At 47.0% G+C, this 18033-nt stretch overlaps 1 protein-coding gene across 3 annotated transcripts in view; it reads right to left on the bottom strand.

Annotated features, from left to right (window-relative positions):
• LOC140425404 (F-actin-uncapping protein LRRC16A-like) overlaps positions 1-18033 on the bottom strand; it is a 530177-nt gene that overhangs the window by 247938 nt on the left and 264206 nt on the right. For all 3 annotated transcript variants that reach the window (XM_072509651.1, XM_072509649.1, XM_072509650.1), the window contains exons 14-15: positions 12474-12551; positions 959-1035 (exon numbers count right to left, since the gene is read on the bottom strand). In XM_072509651.1, the coding sequence (XP_072365752.1) occupies positions 959-1035; positions 12474-12551 (155 nt within the window). The remainder of the gene's footprint in view (positions 1-958; positions 1036-12473; positions 12552-18033) is intronic.

Raw genomic sequence — 18033 nt, 5'->3', positions numbered from 1 at the left:
ACCTTGCTCACCACTGCGCTACCTGGATTTAAGGCTAAGGTGAGGAAGAATTTCTTCTCAGAGGGCGGTCAGTCGTTGGAATTCCCTTCCCCAGAGCAGTGAAGGCTGGGTCATTAAATGTATACAGATTTTTGATCCACAAGAGAGCCAAGAGCTACAGGACACGGAGGAAAGGGGAGTTTCTGCCACAAACACATTAACCATGATCTTGCTGAATGGCAGAGCAGGTTCAATGGGCTGAATGGTCTACTCCTATTTCTTATGATCTTATCAACTTATAAGCAAGAGGAATGCAAGGACATTGTTTTTTTACATAGCTGAGGGAAATGATGTGAAACTCACTGCTTACCAAGATGGTGGAAGCAGAGGTATCTGCTCCATGAATCGATGAATGACTCTGAGCCAAAGGACATTGTTACAATATTCTTGTGGACAGCTATAAACTTATTTTATATTAATTAGGTGCCAACTTACTGCTGTGCTCTCCCAATGCAATGTAACTTTAATCACTGCCACAACCCCATTTTTGTTAAACCGACTGTTCCATTCAGACTGCCTTAGCGAATTTGGCAAGTTTAATTTATGTTTGCTGCCTGAGGCCTATTTCTACAGAGTTGTCTCCTCAAAAAAAAAAAAGAAATATAAAAGCAGTTAGCAAGAAAAACTATTGCATCTGAGTAGCCCAACCACTATAATTAACTCTCAGGTTCAACTCTTCCTCCTTATCAATCTTGCCTCAGATTACTTCCCACCAAATCCTCAGATTATGCTTCTTGTTCAGGATTTTAAGGGTGAAGGAGAAACAAATTCTAGCCAACCAGAATGAAACTACATATATGTAAATTCCAGAGACTGGTTCTTTGTCTCCACTCCCCCAAAAAAGGGACAATTAAGTTTGGCACAAATGATCTAAGACCTGCCAAAAGAGGAAAATAAATTGGGAGGACAGAATGATTACCTGTGTGAGAAGATGCTCTTAGCCAGATGAAGAGATGCCAGCTGTTGACAACAGCCCCGTAGAAGTGCTGCACACACCTGAAAAATATGATAGCTTAATGACAGATCAAATATCCTTTATCTGTAACAATATATGATGTGGAGATGCCGGTGTTGGACTGGGGTGGGCACGGAAAGAAGTCTTGCAACACCAGGTTAAAGCCCAACTGGTTTGTTTTGAATCACCCGAGGAAGGAGTTGCGCTCTGAAAGCTAGTGATTCGAAACAAACCTGTCGGACTTTAACCTGGTGTTGTAAGACTTCTTACTGTAACAATATAACCTACATTCAGATACATAAGTGGCTGACGTTCAAAAGTAATTCATTGGCTGTGAAGGTCTGTAGGCCATCCTGAAGATGTGGAAGGTGTTGCATAAATGCATGTTCTTTCTCTTTTTGACCATCCGCCAGTACCTGCCTTTATGTTCTGGATGACAACGAGTCATCCAGACTCAAAAGGTTAGCTCTGTTCTCTCTCCACAGGTGCTGACATTTTCCAGTTTTTTCTGTTTATGTTTCAGATTCCAGCATCCACAGTAATTTGCTTTTATCTTGACTTGAAGTTTATTTAACTATTGACATCAGCAGACCACAAGAAGAACAAATGCACCAATGCCAATGTAACAGCTGTGAAAAAAAATGTATGATACTCTTAACAAACTATTGGTCCCACCGCTATCACCACGACCTGCAGACACCTGACCTTACACAGGTTAAAATATTCTCCAGATACACCAACAGTTGGAAACACATTTGAAAGTACGAACTATAAATTAGTCTGGTGGCATATCTTTCATGAGGCAGATTAATGTGAATTTCACTCACTCACCATTAATATTACGAGCTTTTCGGAGAGGTAAGTATTATTACTTAGGATTAACAGAATGAAAGTATAATTTTTCAACATGGTTCAACATAGGGTACGAGGTGCAGTGTTTTGTATTCAGCTGCAACAGTAGAAATTAATCAATGTAACGGTTGCAGAAAGAAGAGGGTTACATTTACATTTTTGTGACCTCCCAAGACAGCAATTCAATAAAGATAATTTACCTGTCTGTTCCAATCAGGTCTCATACAGATATAGAAAGTGGATCTTGCTTTATCTGGTGTCAATCCACCATCTGATGATCTTGTGATCCTACAGGAACTACCCAGACTCTCATTCATAACGATATATATTTGCAGCATCTCAAAGTGATGCCCATTTTAAAGTGAGCAGGGAAATGCAGATTTTAATTAATTCAAGTCTGTTGAATGAAAATCGTCCTTGTCAGGTGTTTACCATAGCCCAAAACGAAATAAATAACCTCAACACAGTTCCGGGTAGGTTCCCATTCTAAAACGTGTGGTGCAATTTTGTCTCTGCGTTGGGTCCATTAGGCCCATTTAAATATCCGGTCACTATTCATCGGGTGCCCAGGACACATCGGCCGTGACTGCGAGGCCTCAACCAGGTGCCGTTTAGCACTGGTTTCCACAACTGTGGACTAGGCGTGATGGGACATCAGGGGGGGGGCCTCGAAGCCCATTAGTGCCCCCCGGGTGTTCAGAGACAGGGCAGGTTACCCTGGAACTCGCTTCGTACCCTAGTGCCACCCAAGCACCCTGGTAATGCAAAACTGGCAGTTTGGCACTTCCAAGTGTTAGGTCTGGGGGCCATGCCCATGAAAGGAGGGGATGGGGAATGGGGGGGGGGGGGTGTGAAGTGAAGAAGGGTCTGAGAAGGCCAAAGAAAGGTGGGGGCGGGGTAAAGAGCCAAAGAGATCGGGGCAGCCTTTCAAAATTGGCGCCCCGTTTCAGAGGAGCCGGTCCTGCAAGTGAGCTCAGTTCCCCAGTGCAGGAAATCTTCTGAACCATGGCCTCGATGGGGAGAAACTCCCCAAGCCCAAAAAACAGGCTAAGTGCCATTGAATAGTGGTATCATTATCGGCACTGCAGTCACCGAGAAACGCACTGCCAAACGCGACCAAAACCAGACTTGGAAATATTTCCCGTGAATCACGCCCATGATCTCTGATCTGCTGTGATTTTTTTGTAAATTGATCCACAATTCAACACAAATAAAGTTTCTTATTCAGAGGTCCTGTGTGGTCTGTGAAATAGGATGTGTTCTTCTGATGTTACCAGTCAAGTAAATTATTTTAGCAATGAATATAGAAATACATTCTCTCTCATTCACATCACTGGTGTCAATGGAGGACAGCAACCACAATTTTACACACAGGTAGTAGAAGTAACAGAATCTACTACTGTGATGCCTTCAGTATGTTTACGAATCAGTCATTGTGTCATTTTATGTTCCATGGCCAGTTCTATGTGACCACAGTCACACAATGGGAAGTTTTAACTTTTCCACTTGTGTATCAGGTATCTGCACCTACAATATTTTGTGCAGATGTGGTTTCAGGATGCTCACAAGCTTTGTGGAAGATCACAGCCAGAGTTCCGGGGCGCGATTCTCCCCTCCCGCGCCGGTTCGGAGAATCGCCTGGGTCGCCAAATTTTCCCGCGACTCCGGTCCGACACCCTCCCGCGATTCACGGAAGTGGCCAGATCGGCACAATCGCGTTTTGCGCGGCGCGGTACAGTGACTCGCCCGAGACAGCCAAAATGGCGATTCACCGGTACCCCCGGGATTCTCTGGCCCAGGTGGGCCGAGCGGCCTGCCCAAAACGACGGGTTCCCCCCGGCGCCGTCCACACCTGGTCGCTGCCGGCGGGAACAGCGTGGGAACGTTGGGGGGGGGAGGGGGGATCCTGCACCGGAGGGGGGGGGGGGGGGCCTCAAATGGGGTCTGGCCCGCGATCGGTGCCCACCGAACGTCGGGCCGGCCTCTCTGAAGGAGGACCTCCTTTCTTCCGCAGCCCCGCAAGATCCGTCAGACATCTTCTTGCGGGGCGGACTCGGAGAGGACGGCAACCACGCATGCGTGGGTGACACCAGTTATGCGGCGCCGGCCACGTCATGTATGCGGCGCCGCTCCTAGCCCATTATCGGGCCCTGAATCGGTCGGGATAGGGGCCGTTTCGCGCCGTCGTCAACCTCGACGGCGTTCACGACGGCGCGAACACTCTGCCTCCATTTCGGAGAATCCCGCCCCCGGTCTTTCACGAGGTGTTTGTGACTCCTTATGAATGCCGTTTTTTAACTTTCCAAACATCACCATTGGTTGAAGTCACATTATCCAAGGTGGTTTAAATTATTTTGTGGGATGAGGGTGGCAAGGTCTACATTTGCTGCACATCCCTGGTTGCCACTGAGAAGATAGAATCATATAATTTACAGCACAGTAGGAGGCCATTTGGCCCATCGAGTCTGCACCGGCCCTTGGAAAGAGCACCCTACTTAAGCCCACACCTTCACCCTTTCCCCATAACCCAGCAACACCACCTAACCTTTTTCGACACTAAGGGCAATCATCTGGGGCTATGGAAACTTTACCTTACTTTTAATACTTGCGATAGTGTGAAGCAGGAGATGAAAATATTGATGACAATTGAAAATGTAGCTATCCAAGTTATTTAACCCAAAATATCAGGAGCGAGCAAAGAAAGCATGGATAGATACTTCTGCAAATGATCCATTAGCTGTATATAGTTTGCTCAATGTGGTGTGGATACCAGCAAGTCCGTCTTCAAACTGAGGATAACAGTGCCACAAGTACAATTTTAGCACCATCATGAATACTTGGGAGAGTATGAAATTGGAAAGAATAGAAACATCCATTTAAGTGATACATATAAATAGCAATTATATAGAAACACGAAGTGCCACTAGTACAAAATAAAACAGCAAATGCGAGAAATATATGGCAGCTGTGGGGAAAGATTATCACCATCGAATGTTAAATCTCTTCACTCTCTCCACTGATGCTGCCAGACCTGGTGAGCACTTACAGTATTTCCTGTTTTCACTGCAATTATATAGCACCGTTAACACAGTTAAAAACCTCCCAAAGTGTTCTCTATGTCTGGATTGAGTGCCTGGATGCTGGCATCTTCATAGCTTGAATTGAGTATCAACCTAAATGATTTTCAATTCGACTGAAAAACCAACCAAGCTGCCAAAAAAATGGTAAAATATTAACCACTCTATCCTGGTATATCTTCATTAATAGGCTGCACTACAGTGTACAGTTTCAGACAGTTGAATAAATTCCACCCTCTGGGCTTTTAGCTGGGAGCTGCGCTGACAGGGAACAATGGCCAGAAAATGCTGGTGTACAATGTATGATTGTCCTTCAACTAATTATAACGGGTGGACAAACACTGCACTCCCAGCGCTCCCCATTGGATTTAACTCACTGTAGACAAAACTTTTAATCGTATTGGAACATTGTAATAAGCCAAAGGCCAAGACAAAAGCAAGGTAGGCAATTCAGGAGGAACTGATCCAAAGGCAACCTGTGCAGGACACAGTTTCACACAGAGTTTATGCCATATGCAATAAAAAGGTAATTGTTGCTCTGAAACGTAGATAAGCAAGAATACAACATGAAAAGCTATAGCTATTTCTTGTTCATTAAAGGCTCTGACATCAGGGGTTCTCAAATTGCATAACTGTATATTGACCTCATAACTGGTGGTAGGTTTTCCAAGGTTAATTAGATTGCATACACACTGGTTTTATTTAAAAGGGCATTTGGCCGCTTACCCGGAGATAACTGCAGATTCTGAAATAGTGTTAGACAAGTCAAGAGATACAATGTCAAAAGGAATGAAACTTAATCAACTAGTGCAAGAAATGATAACTATATAGGCCATGGGAGACCAAGGAAGTCTGGCACCTAACCAGCAGTAAAGTGTGTAGGGTTACTTCAGTGGAAAGTGATGCATTTACTGAAAGACTGGACCTCTGTTATTGCATCAGTGATGCTATGGTCTCAATTGTAACAGAATGGACCACCCACCCCCCGTCCTGTCATTTAAATTCCCTAATGGCACAATTATTGCCTAGTTACTCACTCAGGCATCTTTCCACTTTCTTACCCTTGCCATCTGAGTCCCATCAAGTCTCTCCCTAATCACCTGTGGCTGTGGAGACAAACGGGAGATTTTGTCTTAAAACAGAATAAGCAAGCACAGGGAATGAGAAAGTGAAATGTCGGATGGGAAATTTATAAGAAAATATTGAAGTGCAGCAAAAGAGAAAAGCATACACATGAAGAGAAAATTGAGTAGAAAGGGCAGAAGGAGACAGATAAAAAGACAGATTTAAAAAAATAGAAAAAAAGGAAACAAATAAAGATGAATATAAAGAGAGAAAGATAGAGAGAAATACAGGGACAAAGGGAAGAAAAAAACTAGACAGATTAACAAAGTAAAGCTTTATACCGGTAGAGTTCATGGCGTTGCTAGAAAATTACATTTTCTGTGTTATTTAAGAACACCAGAACGAAGAGCAGGAGACAATCCCGCCCCTCAAGTCCACTCTGCTATGCGATACGATCATGGCTGATCTAATCTCGGCCTCAACTCCACTTTCCTGTCTGTTCTCCATAACCCTTCCACCCATTACTAATTAGAAATCTGTCCATCTCCTCTTTAAATTTAATCACTGTCCCTGCATTCACCGCACTATGGGGTAGTGAATTCCACAGATTCACAGCCCTTTCAGAGAAGTAATTTCTCCTCGTCTGTTTCAAATCTGCCACCCATTATCCTAAAACTATGACCTCTCGTTCTAGATTGCTCCATAAGAGGAAGCATCCGCTCTGCGTCTACTTTGTCAATACCTTTAATCATCTTGTGTACCTCAATTAGATCTCCTCTTATTCTTCTAAACTCTAGAGTATAGGCCTAAACTGCTCAATCTCGCTTCATAAGACAAACCCCTCATGTCTGGAATGAATCCAGTGAACCTCCTTTGAACTGCCTCGAATGCAACTACATCCCTCCTCAAATAAGGGATCAAAACATATATAGTGTTCGAAGTGCGGTCTCACCAATGCCTTGTACAGTTGCAGCAACACTTCCCTACTTTTCTACTTTATTCCTTGAGATTTAAAGGTCAAAATTCCATTTTCCTTCCTTATTCCCCCCTGCACCTACATACTAGTTTTCTGCGATTGCCATTTCCGCTTCTCAGAGGGGGGATTAAAATTTTGTTTCTTCTGCAGGGGCTGTGCATTTGACTTCAGTTTTCATAACGAAGAACCAGGTAGATTTTTTGTCTTCACCACCAAGAATGGTAATCTGGTGGAATAGTTTACCTGTCCTTCAAAGAGCAGCCCAACTTTCATTTTATTATTAAATATAAAAATAAAATGAAAGAGAGAGTTTTATAGTTTTGAGGTGTTGGGGGGGGGGGGGGGGGGGGAGAAATCACTTGAGCAGTTTTGATTTCAACATAGTGGTGTTGCAGAGGGGGAAAAACAAGATTTAAGGAAATTTACAATTAACGACACAAAAGGCAAGTTGTAGTTGAGGAATTGATAAAAAGAGTGTGTGAAGATGACACGCAAGAGATGATTTGCAAACCCTAAAGCATTTTATTTCCTGTCTAGGAATGAGAGGGGAGCTGGAAAAGCTTCCCTGGTAAATTTAAGAGCTGTTCAGGGGAGGAGGATTTGGCACAAAAGTGGGACAATGAGCATCTAAGAGTCGTCCGCCTCCATCATTCATTGAATAGTGGCTCAAATTTCTATACCATCTTTTATGTAGTAAGATATTCTAAAGTGGTCCGCAGGAGTGTAATCATGCAAAAAGAAACTATAGACAATGGACTATCTTTTCCAAACCCACAGCTGGAATTCTTTGTGAAGCAATGTGGCCCTGCCCCCTCATCACCTCACTAAGAGGTCAGGGTGGAGACCACTTCCGCCAGGCCGAGAAGCATTGCCTGGATTTTATGGTCGTCAGACTGTTAATTTCTTGAGGCCATGGCTCTCAGGTAGGAGCAGTGGCCAATACTGGAGTTGCAGCAGTCCCCTGTGAGGAAGAGTGATGAAGGCCGGATCTAAAGTAAAGTCAGGGCAGCTTCACCAGAGCTGTTAGGGAGGATGGGGGGGTGCCGTGGTTGGGAGACCAGTGAAGGTGGGTGTACGAGCATCATCTGTTGCGCAAGTGGGTACTTGAATTACCACGTGACTTGAGTATCCTCCGAGGGCGGCACGGTGGCACAGTGGTTAGCACTGCTGCCTCACGGCGCCGAGGGCCCAGGTTCGATCCCGGCCCCGAGGACCCAGGTTTGATCCCGGCCCCGGGTCACTGTCTGTGTGGAGTTTGCACATCCTCCCCATGTCTGCGTGTGGTTCTGCCCCGCAACCCAAAGGTGAGCAGGTTAGGTGGACTGGCCACACTAAATTGCATCTTAAATGGAAAAACAAATAATTGGGTACTCTAGATTTTTTAAAAAATGACTTGAGCATCCCCCATCACTGGTAAAATACCAGTAGCAGCAGGAGGTGGTCACAACTACCTTGCCACTGATTAAATTTCAGTTGAGGTAAGTAGGCAATGGCCCCCCCACTGCTCTGCATTCTAACTTTAGACACCCTGCCCCCATGCTAGCCCATTCAAAGGGGGGAGGGGTGGTGGGTGGGGATAATTCTGTCCCATATTTATAGATCCAAATAACTGGGGTATGATTCAGCAGACAAAAGTTAAAGTCTGGTTTTGAGCGCATTTGGCAGGGAGTTTCGCGCTGGCCGCACTGGTGATATTGACCCCGCATTCAATGGCACTTGGTGCCAAAAATGAGCCTACACAAGAATCTCAACATTACTGGCTCCCTCGCCATCTGATTTGACCTAATCGCTCCTCAGTTGCTCATCGCTAACAAGGGGGAGCTGCATTTAAACGCTTCCTCGACACCCACGCCCAGTCAACACAAATGCACGGCAGCACACAGACCTGCTCCTCGCTTTGGTGATGCCAGACTGACAAGGCTCTTGACACCGTCCATGAGAGGCAGGGCTAGCTGTTCCAACGAGGAGGTCAGAGGACCCACAGCAGGGTGAGCAATAACAAAGAACAAAGTACAAAGAAAAGTACAGCACAGGAAAAGGCCCTTCGGCCCTCCAAGCCCGCACCGACCATGCTGCCCGTCTAAATTAAAATCTTCTACACTTCCAGAGTCCGTATCCCTCTATTCCCATCCTATTCATGTATTTGTCAAGCCGCCCCTTAAACGTCACTATCGTCCCTGCTTCCGCCACCTCCTCCGGCAGCGAGTCCCAGGCGCCCACTAGCCTCCGTGTAAAAAAACTTGCCTTGTACATCTCCTCTAAACCTTGCCCCTTGCACCTTAAACCTATGCCCTCTATTAATGACCTAGTAATTGAGGAAAAAAGCCTCTGACTATCCACTCTGTGTATGCCCCTCATAATTTTACAGACCTCTATCAGGTCGCCGATCAACCTCCGTCATTCCAGTGAGAACAAACCAAGTTTATTCAACCTCTCCTCATAGCGAATGCCCTCCATACCAGGCAACATCCTGGTAAATCTCTTCTGCACCCTCTCCAATGCCTCCACATCCTTCTGGTCGTGTGGCGACCAGAATTGAAGCCCATGGGGACTATAAAGTAAAGCCCCCAAGTTCAAATCGTCCTTCTTGACAGGGTCACTCAGCAACGCGAACCAACCCTTGACAGTGATCTGTCCAGCTGCCTCCAAAGAGCGTAAGTTCGCTACGAGATAGGTGCTCCTAGCTACCAGTCCATACCAGCTTTTGAATCCCACAGACTCAGAACCCGAACGAAAGGCCATTTGTTCCCCTGACCTGGTGGACCAGTCCGAAGCTAAGTATAGGCCTGTTAGTGATAGAAATAGCCCAGAAAGTAGAGTTTATGCATGAGTAGTGATTTACTGTGTATAATAAATGTGCTTTGATTTGAACCTTACTAATTGGTGTATTGAGTTATTGATCATTACTTGAACTTGAACCTCGTGGCAGTATCATAAAGATACCTGGCGACACTCGAGCAAAGATTATAAAACAGAGCCAATTGAACCAACCAAAAGTTAGCAACAGTGATCTCTACCCATATAGCCTCGCTGCTCTCGGAGGTGTCCTTCCGCAGTACAGCTGATATTCTCTCTAACTAGTAGCGCAATTCCTCCACCCCTTTTATATCCCCCTCTATCCCATCTGAAACATCTAAATTCTGGAACGTTTAGATACCAATCCTGCCCTTCCCTCAGCCAGGTCTCTGTAATGACAACAACATCATAGTTCCACGTACTAATCCAAGCTCTAAGTTAATCTGCCTTACCTGTTAGACTTCTTGCATTAAAACATATGCACTTCAGACAACCAGTCTCACTGTTTTCAGCAACATCTCCCCGTCTGCTTTTCCTCAGAGCCAAACTGGCCCTATTCCTTCGTTCCCCCTCAATATTTTCTCCTCCTATTGCTCCGGTACCCACCCCCCTGTCATACTAGTTTAAACCCTCCCGTGTGACACTGGCAAAACTCGCGGCCAGGATATTTATGCCTCTCCAGTTTAGATGCAATCCGTCCCTTCTTATACAGGTCACACCCTGCCCCTGGAGAGCTCCCAGTGGTCCAGATAACTGAAACCCTCCCTCCTACTCTAACTGTTTAGCCACGTGTTTAGCTGCCCTATCTTCCTATTTCTAGCCTCACTGCCACGTGGCACAGGGAGTAATCCCGAGATTACAACAATGCCACCTGGGAGGCAGTGGCAGCTGCTGTCAGTGCGGGCAGCATGATCAGGTGGACCACCGCCCAATGTCAAAAGACGACGAACGACCTCCAACGAACTGCAATCCCAGAGATCTGAGTCTCATCCCCAAGAGGAACAGGCCCTCAAAATTGTGAGGTTGTTCGGGGAGACAGCAGTCACCGACAGCGAGATTGGACTTTGTCGCAGAGGTGAGGACCCATTGCTCCTTCACTTGGATGACCGGTCTCAAATGAGTTAGGCATGTCTGACAAAATTATCCTTCCCTCTCACTCACCACATGTCCATTGTCTTGTAGGATATCCACCTGATGAGGGGGCTATCCGGAGTTGTACACCCTCCTGCCACACAAGGGAACATCTCGGCGGAGAGCTCCGAGGATAACACCGATGATACGTCACAGCTAATCTCATTAATGAGATTGAAATGAATGCAAAGAAGGGGTTAATGATATTCTCACCATTATTGGGCGAGATCCAGAACTTACCATCGGGAGACGGCCAGGTAAATCACAAAATGGTTTATGCCCGGTGCGATTCTCTATTTTCCCCTCCCACTATTCACCCGGCGCAGTCAGTGAATCGCGCCCCTGATAACAACTGATTCTGAAATTAATATTTGGATTTTCATCAGTTCCACCATACTCCTGACTTGTGCCTTGGAGTTGGCAGACAAGTTTTGGGGAATCAGGAGGGGAGTCATTCACCACAGAATTTCCAGCCTCTAACCTGCTCTGACAGCCACAGTAATTATATGGCTGGTCCAGTTCAGCTCCTGGCCAAAGGCAATCTCCAGGAAGTTTATGCTGGGGTTTCAGCGATGGTAATGCTATTGGGGGGAAATCAAAGGGGGATGGTTGGAGTGTCACTTGTTGGAGGTGGTCATTGCCTGGCATTTGCATTGTGCGAATGTTACTTGCCACTTATCAGCCCAAGCCTGAAGATTACCCAGGTCTTATTGTTCTGAGCACAGACTGCTTCAGTATCTGAGGAGTTACAAACTATACCAAGCACAAGTGGAATCGTCAGCAAATATCCCAATTTCTGACCTTACGATGGAGGGAATGTCATTGATGAAGCAATGAATGTGTAATTCTTGCAGCAATGTCCTGAGATGACGGACCTTGAATAAACACAACCATCTTCCTCTTTGCTTGCTGTGATTCTAGCCAGTGAAGCGGTTTCCTTGGATTCCCACAAAATTCCATTTTGCTAGGGTTCCTCCATAACCACATTTGGTCAAGTGCTGCCTTGATGTCAAGGGCAGTCACTCTCACCACTGGAGTTTAGCTTCCTTGTCCATGTTTGGACCAAGGCAGTAATGAGATGATGAGTTGAGTGGCCTGGTGGAACCCAAACTGAGCGTCGGTGAACAGGTTATTGCTGAGTAAGTGCTGCTTTATAGCGCAGTTGTTGACACCTACCATCACTTTGTTGGATTGCCACAATTCTTACTCTGTGGTACTATAGAACTGATCCTTCACTTCACACTGTAACCGTTCTCTTGTGTGTTATGGTCAACAGGAATTAAATTTTAGAAATTAAAATATAGGAAGCCATTCGGCCCATCATGTCCCAAAGTAGCCAACATGCAGCCACCTAGCCTAATCCCAGTTTCCATCTCTTGGTACCTAGCCTTGTAGGTTATTGATACTTCAAATTCATATCCAAGTGTTTCTTAAATATGATGAGGATTTCTTCCTCCACCAGCCTTTCAGACAGTTAGTTCTGGACGCCCACAACCCCCTGGGTGAAAGAACGTCCCCCAGTTGCTGAGGTTATCAATTTAAAATTAAAAAAACATCAATCATATGGAACTTGTATACGTACCATATCTAAAGCACAGTCAGTGTTCGACAAATCAAGATGGACAAGAGCGTTTGGCTGAGCCAGGAAACTGTACAAGTTCTGTAAAAAGAAAAGAGAGAAAACTGAACAAACGGCTACTTAGTTTCATTCATTCGAGAGGTCGGACATTAAATGGTTGCATTTTAATGGAAAAGCAGAACACTGTCGATGCTAAAAACCTGAAATAAAAATAGAACAAGCTGAAAGTGTTCAGCAGGTCGGGCAGCATCTGTGCAGAAAGAAACAGAACGAACTGGCCAGATTTCCATGAAACAGACAGGGAGATGGGGGTCACAAGATTTCCCAACTGGGCAGGCGTGTCTCCTTTAAGGAGTCCCCCGCTTGTCATATTTCCATTCCAGGACGGCAGAGATGGGATGGAACCAGAGGCAGTTTGGAGCTGGCCACGGAGGCATTTGAGCGCTGAGGCGGACTGGTTGAAACGGCCACCTTGGTTCTTTGACCAAATTACATTAAAGGCTGTTAGGCCCTCTAGCCATCAAACACCATCACTAACCTCCCTACCACCTAAATGCCTCCCCTTACATACCCTTTCCATTCTCTATCTCCCTTCCATGCCCTCCTGCATTCAACATGTCCAATTATCAGTAGACACTATGTACAGAACCAATGAGCCAGTGGTGGAAACATCCATGAAAAAAAATCTATTCAAAGATCTGCTGCTCTTATAAAAATATTTATAAAAAGATCTGCTGCTCTTACAACCCTAGACAAGTTCAATCAGAAAGTTATTCATAGTAACAGTAAGAAGCTTTATCCCAATTCACACCTCTTACCCTTGTCCAAATAGATATTGAAAACATAGTTCAAAGAACTTAAAGATATCAATCAATGATAGCTGACACTCACCTCAACCTGTGTAAACAGACTCGTGCTGCACTGATCCAATAGTAAGCATTGGAGCTCAGCCAAGCGTTCATAATGAGGCCATCTGATAACTGCATCAACAGAAGCAGATGGCCAGACAATTTCAGACTGCAATCTCAGGCCCCAAATTTTTTTTATTTTTTAAGCATCTTTGAGTTCCTGTCCATCACCATTCCCTTTGGCCCTACAATACATTATATCTGCCATTCAATCTCTCCCGTCTACCACCCTATTGGCGGAATTTTGAGCAAGATTTGACCGCCAACGAGAATGGCGATGCAGGCGGAAAATACAACAAGAATCCAAAAACTTTTCTGGGTATCTCGCCAATGGCGTACTGAGAATCGTAGAATTTACAGTGCAGAAGGAGGCCATTCAGCCCATCGAGTCTGCACCGGCTCTTGGAAAGAGCACCCTACTGAAGCCCACACCTCCACCCTATCCCCATGACCCCAGCTAATCTTTTTTTCGGATACTAAGGGCAATTTAGCATGGCCAATCCACCTAACCTGCACATCTTTGGACTGTGGGAGGAAACCGGAGCACCCGGAGGAAACCCACGCATACATGGGGAGAACGTGCAGACGCCGCACACTCAGCGACCCAAGCCGGGAATCGAACCTGGCACCCTGAAGCTGTGAAGCAACTGTGCCAACCACTGTGCTACATAAGGCAGGGAATCTCATTTAAATACATGTTAGCGAGCCTTCCCGCCAGGACGTTCACCCCTCACCAAATATTCATCGGCCACCAGCACGACGCTGGAACGATTTACAGCAGCTGCATAAAAATGAGAACCTGGTGGCCTCACCTGCAAAGACGATATCGGAGGAGAGTACTCAGGGCACCATTACCCTCCAGGGTACTAGTTGCAGAGAGGGAATGTGGGGGACACGGATAAGTTAAGCTCGGGGCCGGAGGCATCCTGGGGTGGGGGTCGGGGGGTCGGGGGGGGGGGGTCTTTCGGAGGCCTTAGCAGCCTTCATGGCTGGAACCCTTGCCTTGAGGATAAAGGGGTTTGGCAGTACTTCCAATGTCCTTGATGTTGGGCTTATGGCGATCTGAGTGCGGAGGGCTTGCCCTTCCAAAGTGGCAACTGGAAAGTGGGTGAGAACAGGTGAATCTCTAGCATCAGCACTGCAGGTTGAATGGTTAGAGTGGGGTGTTTTCGAGCCAATGAGGGCGGAAGACCCTCACATTGGGGGGGGGGTTCCAGCCATGAAGGCTGCTAAGCCCTCCGACCCCACACACAGGCAACACTGTGAAGCTACAGGACATGAGATGTGTGGAAGTTGGTTACTGAGACCAAGGGATCCATGTATGAGTGGCTGGCTGTTGGAGCCGGGATCGAACCCGGGTCCTCGGGGCTGTGAGGCAGCTAACTATTGCACAACTGTGCTGCCCGCAAATTTAATTTGTGATTTGCTTCTTGTTTAAGGCAGTTTCCCTTTAAGGGACAGTCCCTTTAATTTGACCCTTAGTTTATTTGATTTAGTTTACTTGGTAATTTCTGAATCATCAAAATAATTGGAAAAATTGCCAAGAACTGAACTCCAAGGTTCATACAAACATCTACATAACATAGAAGTGACACAGATGTGGCTCCCAATACAAGGCTTTATGGTGAATTCGCTCATCAGTCACCCATTCAAGGGATGACGGGGACAGCACCTTGTTCCCTCATGACGTTAGAATGCAGGGCGGCATGTTGGCACAATGGTAAGCACTGCTGCCTCAGCTCCAGGGACCTGGATTCAATTCTGGCTTCGGGTGACTGTGTGGAGTTTGCACTTTCCCCCCTTATCTCCGTGGTTTTCTTCTGGGTTCTTCAGTTTCCTTCCACAGTCCAAAGATATGCAGGTTAGGTGGATTGGCAATGCTAAATTGCCGCTTCATGTCCAAAACGTTAGCTGGGGTCACTGGGATAGGGTGGAGATGTGGGCTTAAGTAGGGTGTTCTTTCCAAAAGCCAGTGCAGACTTGATGGCCGAATGGCCTCCTTCTGCACTGTAGGGATTCTGTGAATGCACTCAACTACCATTACTCCTCACCCTTGGTGGAAAGGGGGGCACTCGCTGAGGCTCTGGGTCAAAGCTCTTCATTCAGGTGGAGTTGAGTGGGACAACTGTGGTGACCGGGTTATTGTGTGACAGGGGAGTGAGACTCATTGGAAAGGTGCTCACTTAGGGGATACGCATGGGTGGATGTCCCAGATCCTGAGAGGGCTGAGGATCAGGTCATTGTCAGGACTCCTCATCGTGCACTTTGATGTTCTCTTCCTTTCAGCTTTTGATTCGGGAGAATCATGGAGCCAGTTGAGTTGGCAATTCTTTTGATTTTGTTTGACCAGCAGCAGCGACATCAAAGGGCCTCGGAACGCGGCCAGTACCAGCGCCCTGCAGAGGAGGGGGACGGCAGGACCCTTTGATCTTCCAGGAGCAGAGCATCAGGTGGCAGAGCACAACCGACCATGGGTTCTCTGATGTAGGACCTCCTAGCGCCAGATGTCAGAGGTCCTGTGCCAAAGAAGACTGCATCTGTGCTGGGGGACGGTGGACCACCTGTGCCAGGCACCACATGGACTGGGAGGTCACCCATTGCCTGTGACCCTGAAAGTTACTGCTGTCTGAACATCCATGCCAGCGGCTCGTTTCAGGGATGCACGGGTGATCAGTGCAACAATCCCAGTCAGCAGCGCACACGTGCATCAGGGTGGTCAGAGATACACTATTTACAAGGGCCCACATGTATATCAACTTGGACTGGGGCCAGGCAAGCCAGGATGCCAGAGTCATGGGCTCCGCCCAGATTTCAGGCATACCTCAGGTGCAGGTTGCAATCGACGCTCATTATGCAGGTATCTGCCTGCTTCACGGGAAGCATGCATGATAGTTACATCGTGGAGTGCTGGAAGATCCCAGCCATTTTTGGGAGAGTGCAGCAGCTGGAGGGATGGCTCCTCGGGGACAAAGAGTACCCACTCAGGAGGTGGTTGATGATGCCAGTGCGGAATCCACAGACTCATAGTCGCCCGAGGTCAGGGTATGTTTTGCCACCTCCATAGATAGGAAGTTTGGGGACCTGCGCCAGGAATGATTGGCATTACCATATCATCAGTGTGGATGGTGGAGAGACATTGCGCTGCAATTTTCACACTGCACAGGGAGGAAGCATTAATTTTGCACAGGGGATATGCAGAGCATGAAATTAAATTAAACGAAAATCGCTTATTGTCACAAGTAGGCTTCAAATGAAGTTACTGTGAAAAGCCCCTAGTCGCCACATTCCGGCGCCTGTTCGGGGAGGCTGGTACAGGAATTGAACCGTGCTGCTGGCCTGCCTTGATCTGCTTTCAAAGCCAACTATTTAGCTCTGTGCTAAACCAGCCCCTAATGATTAGCCCCTCATGACATGACAGTGTGGGGACTCTTTATGGGTGATCATAATAATTTTTAATGCTTAATAATTATAATTATGCATTTTCTCTACCAGTGCTTAGGTTCACCCATGCCCACCAGGTGCATATTATTTCTTACTTTTCCTCATCCTCCCCGCTATGCCTAGGCGTATCCCCAGGATCCGCAACAGAGTTTGAGGCGACTTCCACGACCTAATGCCCGAGATTACCTTGGTGGGCATCCCCTGGGGGGACGGGGGGGACCCTGGGGGTCCCGGCCTGCATTCAGGCAACATGGGTATTGCAGTGCTGCCCTCCTCGGTGTCCAGTGTTGTGTGTGTTTTGCTCACGGGGGGGAGGGGGGGGGGGGGGGGGGAGAGGGAGAGAGAGAGAGAGAGAGAGAGAGAGAGAGAGAGAGAGAGAGAGAGAGAGAGAGAGAGAGAGAGAGAGAGAGAGAGAGAAGTGACAGATGGGCTGCATCCTTCCGGGCTCTCCTGGGTGGAACACCCTAGGCTGCGCGCCTGCCTATCCTCTTCCTTCGAGCTGGCCAGAGGCCCCTGGGCTCCTCCAAGGGATAGGGGGGCAGCTGGAGTCAGATCCTAGTGGCTGCACCATGCAGTTGAAGCCCTGGACCATGGAGCTTATGCCCTCAGCCATGGAAGTCATGAGCTGAACCATGGAATGAATATCCCCCACCATTGAGTGCACGTCCTGTGCCAAGGTGTCCACAACGGATGCCACCTTCGCAGTATGTAATGGGATGCTGAGGGAGACACAAGAAGGCAGCCTTACCCTGGCTGCACAAAGGTCATTCATATTCTTACGATACTGCAGCCCCGTCCTCTTTTGGAATGAACTGGCACTGACAATCGCGGTCACAGCCTCCGAGGCAGGGTTGGTCATCTTGATGGTGGATGTCTGCCCGATGGTGGGTAGAGGGTTTCCCGTCTTTGCTCAACCCCATTGAGATGTTTGCGGAGGACTACCTCTGTAAAACATGGTGCAGTCTTTCTGGCAGTCATCCCTACAATTTGGCTTGGGAAAGTGCTGAGGAGGCATTTAAAACGAGCGACCCACTGATTACTGTGACGAGAGCAGTGTGATTCACGTGGAGAAAAAAAAATTGTTAAAAGAGGCTGAATATACATTGGGTTTGCCTGCCATCGGGATTCTCCCCTGTTTTCTCACTGGAACCAGCACTTTGAAAAATATGGCAAGATCCTACCCTATGTTTCTCTTTCTAGAAATGTTGCCTTAC

The sequence above is a fragment of the Scyliorhinus torazame genome, chromosome 6 (assembly GCF_047496885.1).
Source record: "Scyliorhinus torazame isolate Kashiwa2021f chromosome 6, sScyTor2.1, whole genome shotgun sequence".
In the NCBI taxonomy this organism is placed as follows: Eukaryota; Metazoa; Chordata; class Chondrichthyes; order Carcharhiniformes; family Scyliorhinidae; genus Scyliorhinus; species Scyliorhinus torazame.
This window is presented reverse-complemented; position numbering and strand designations above follow the sequence as displayed.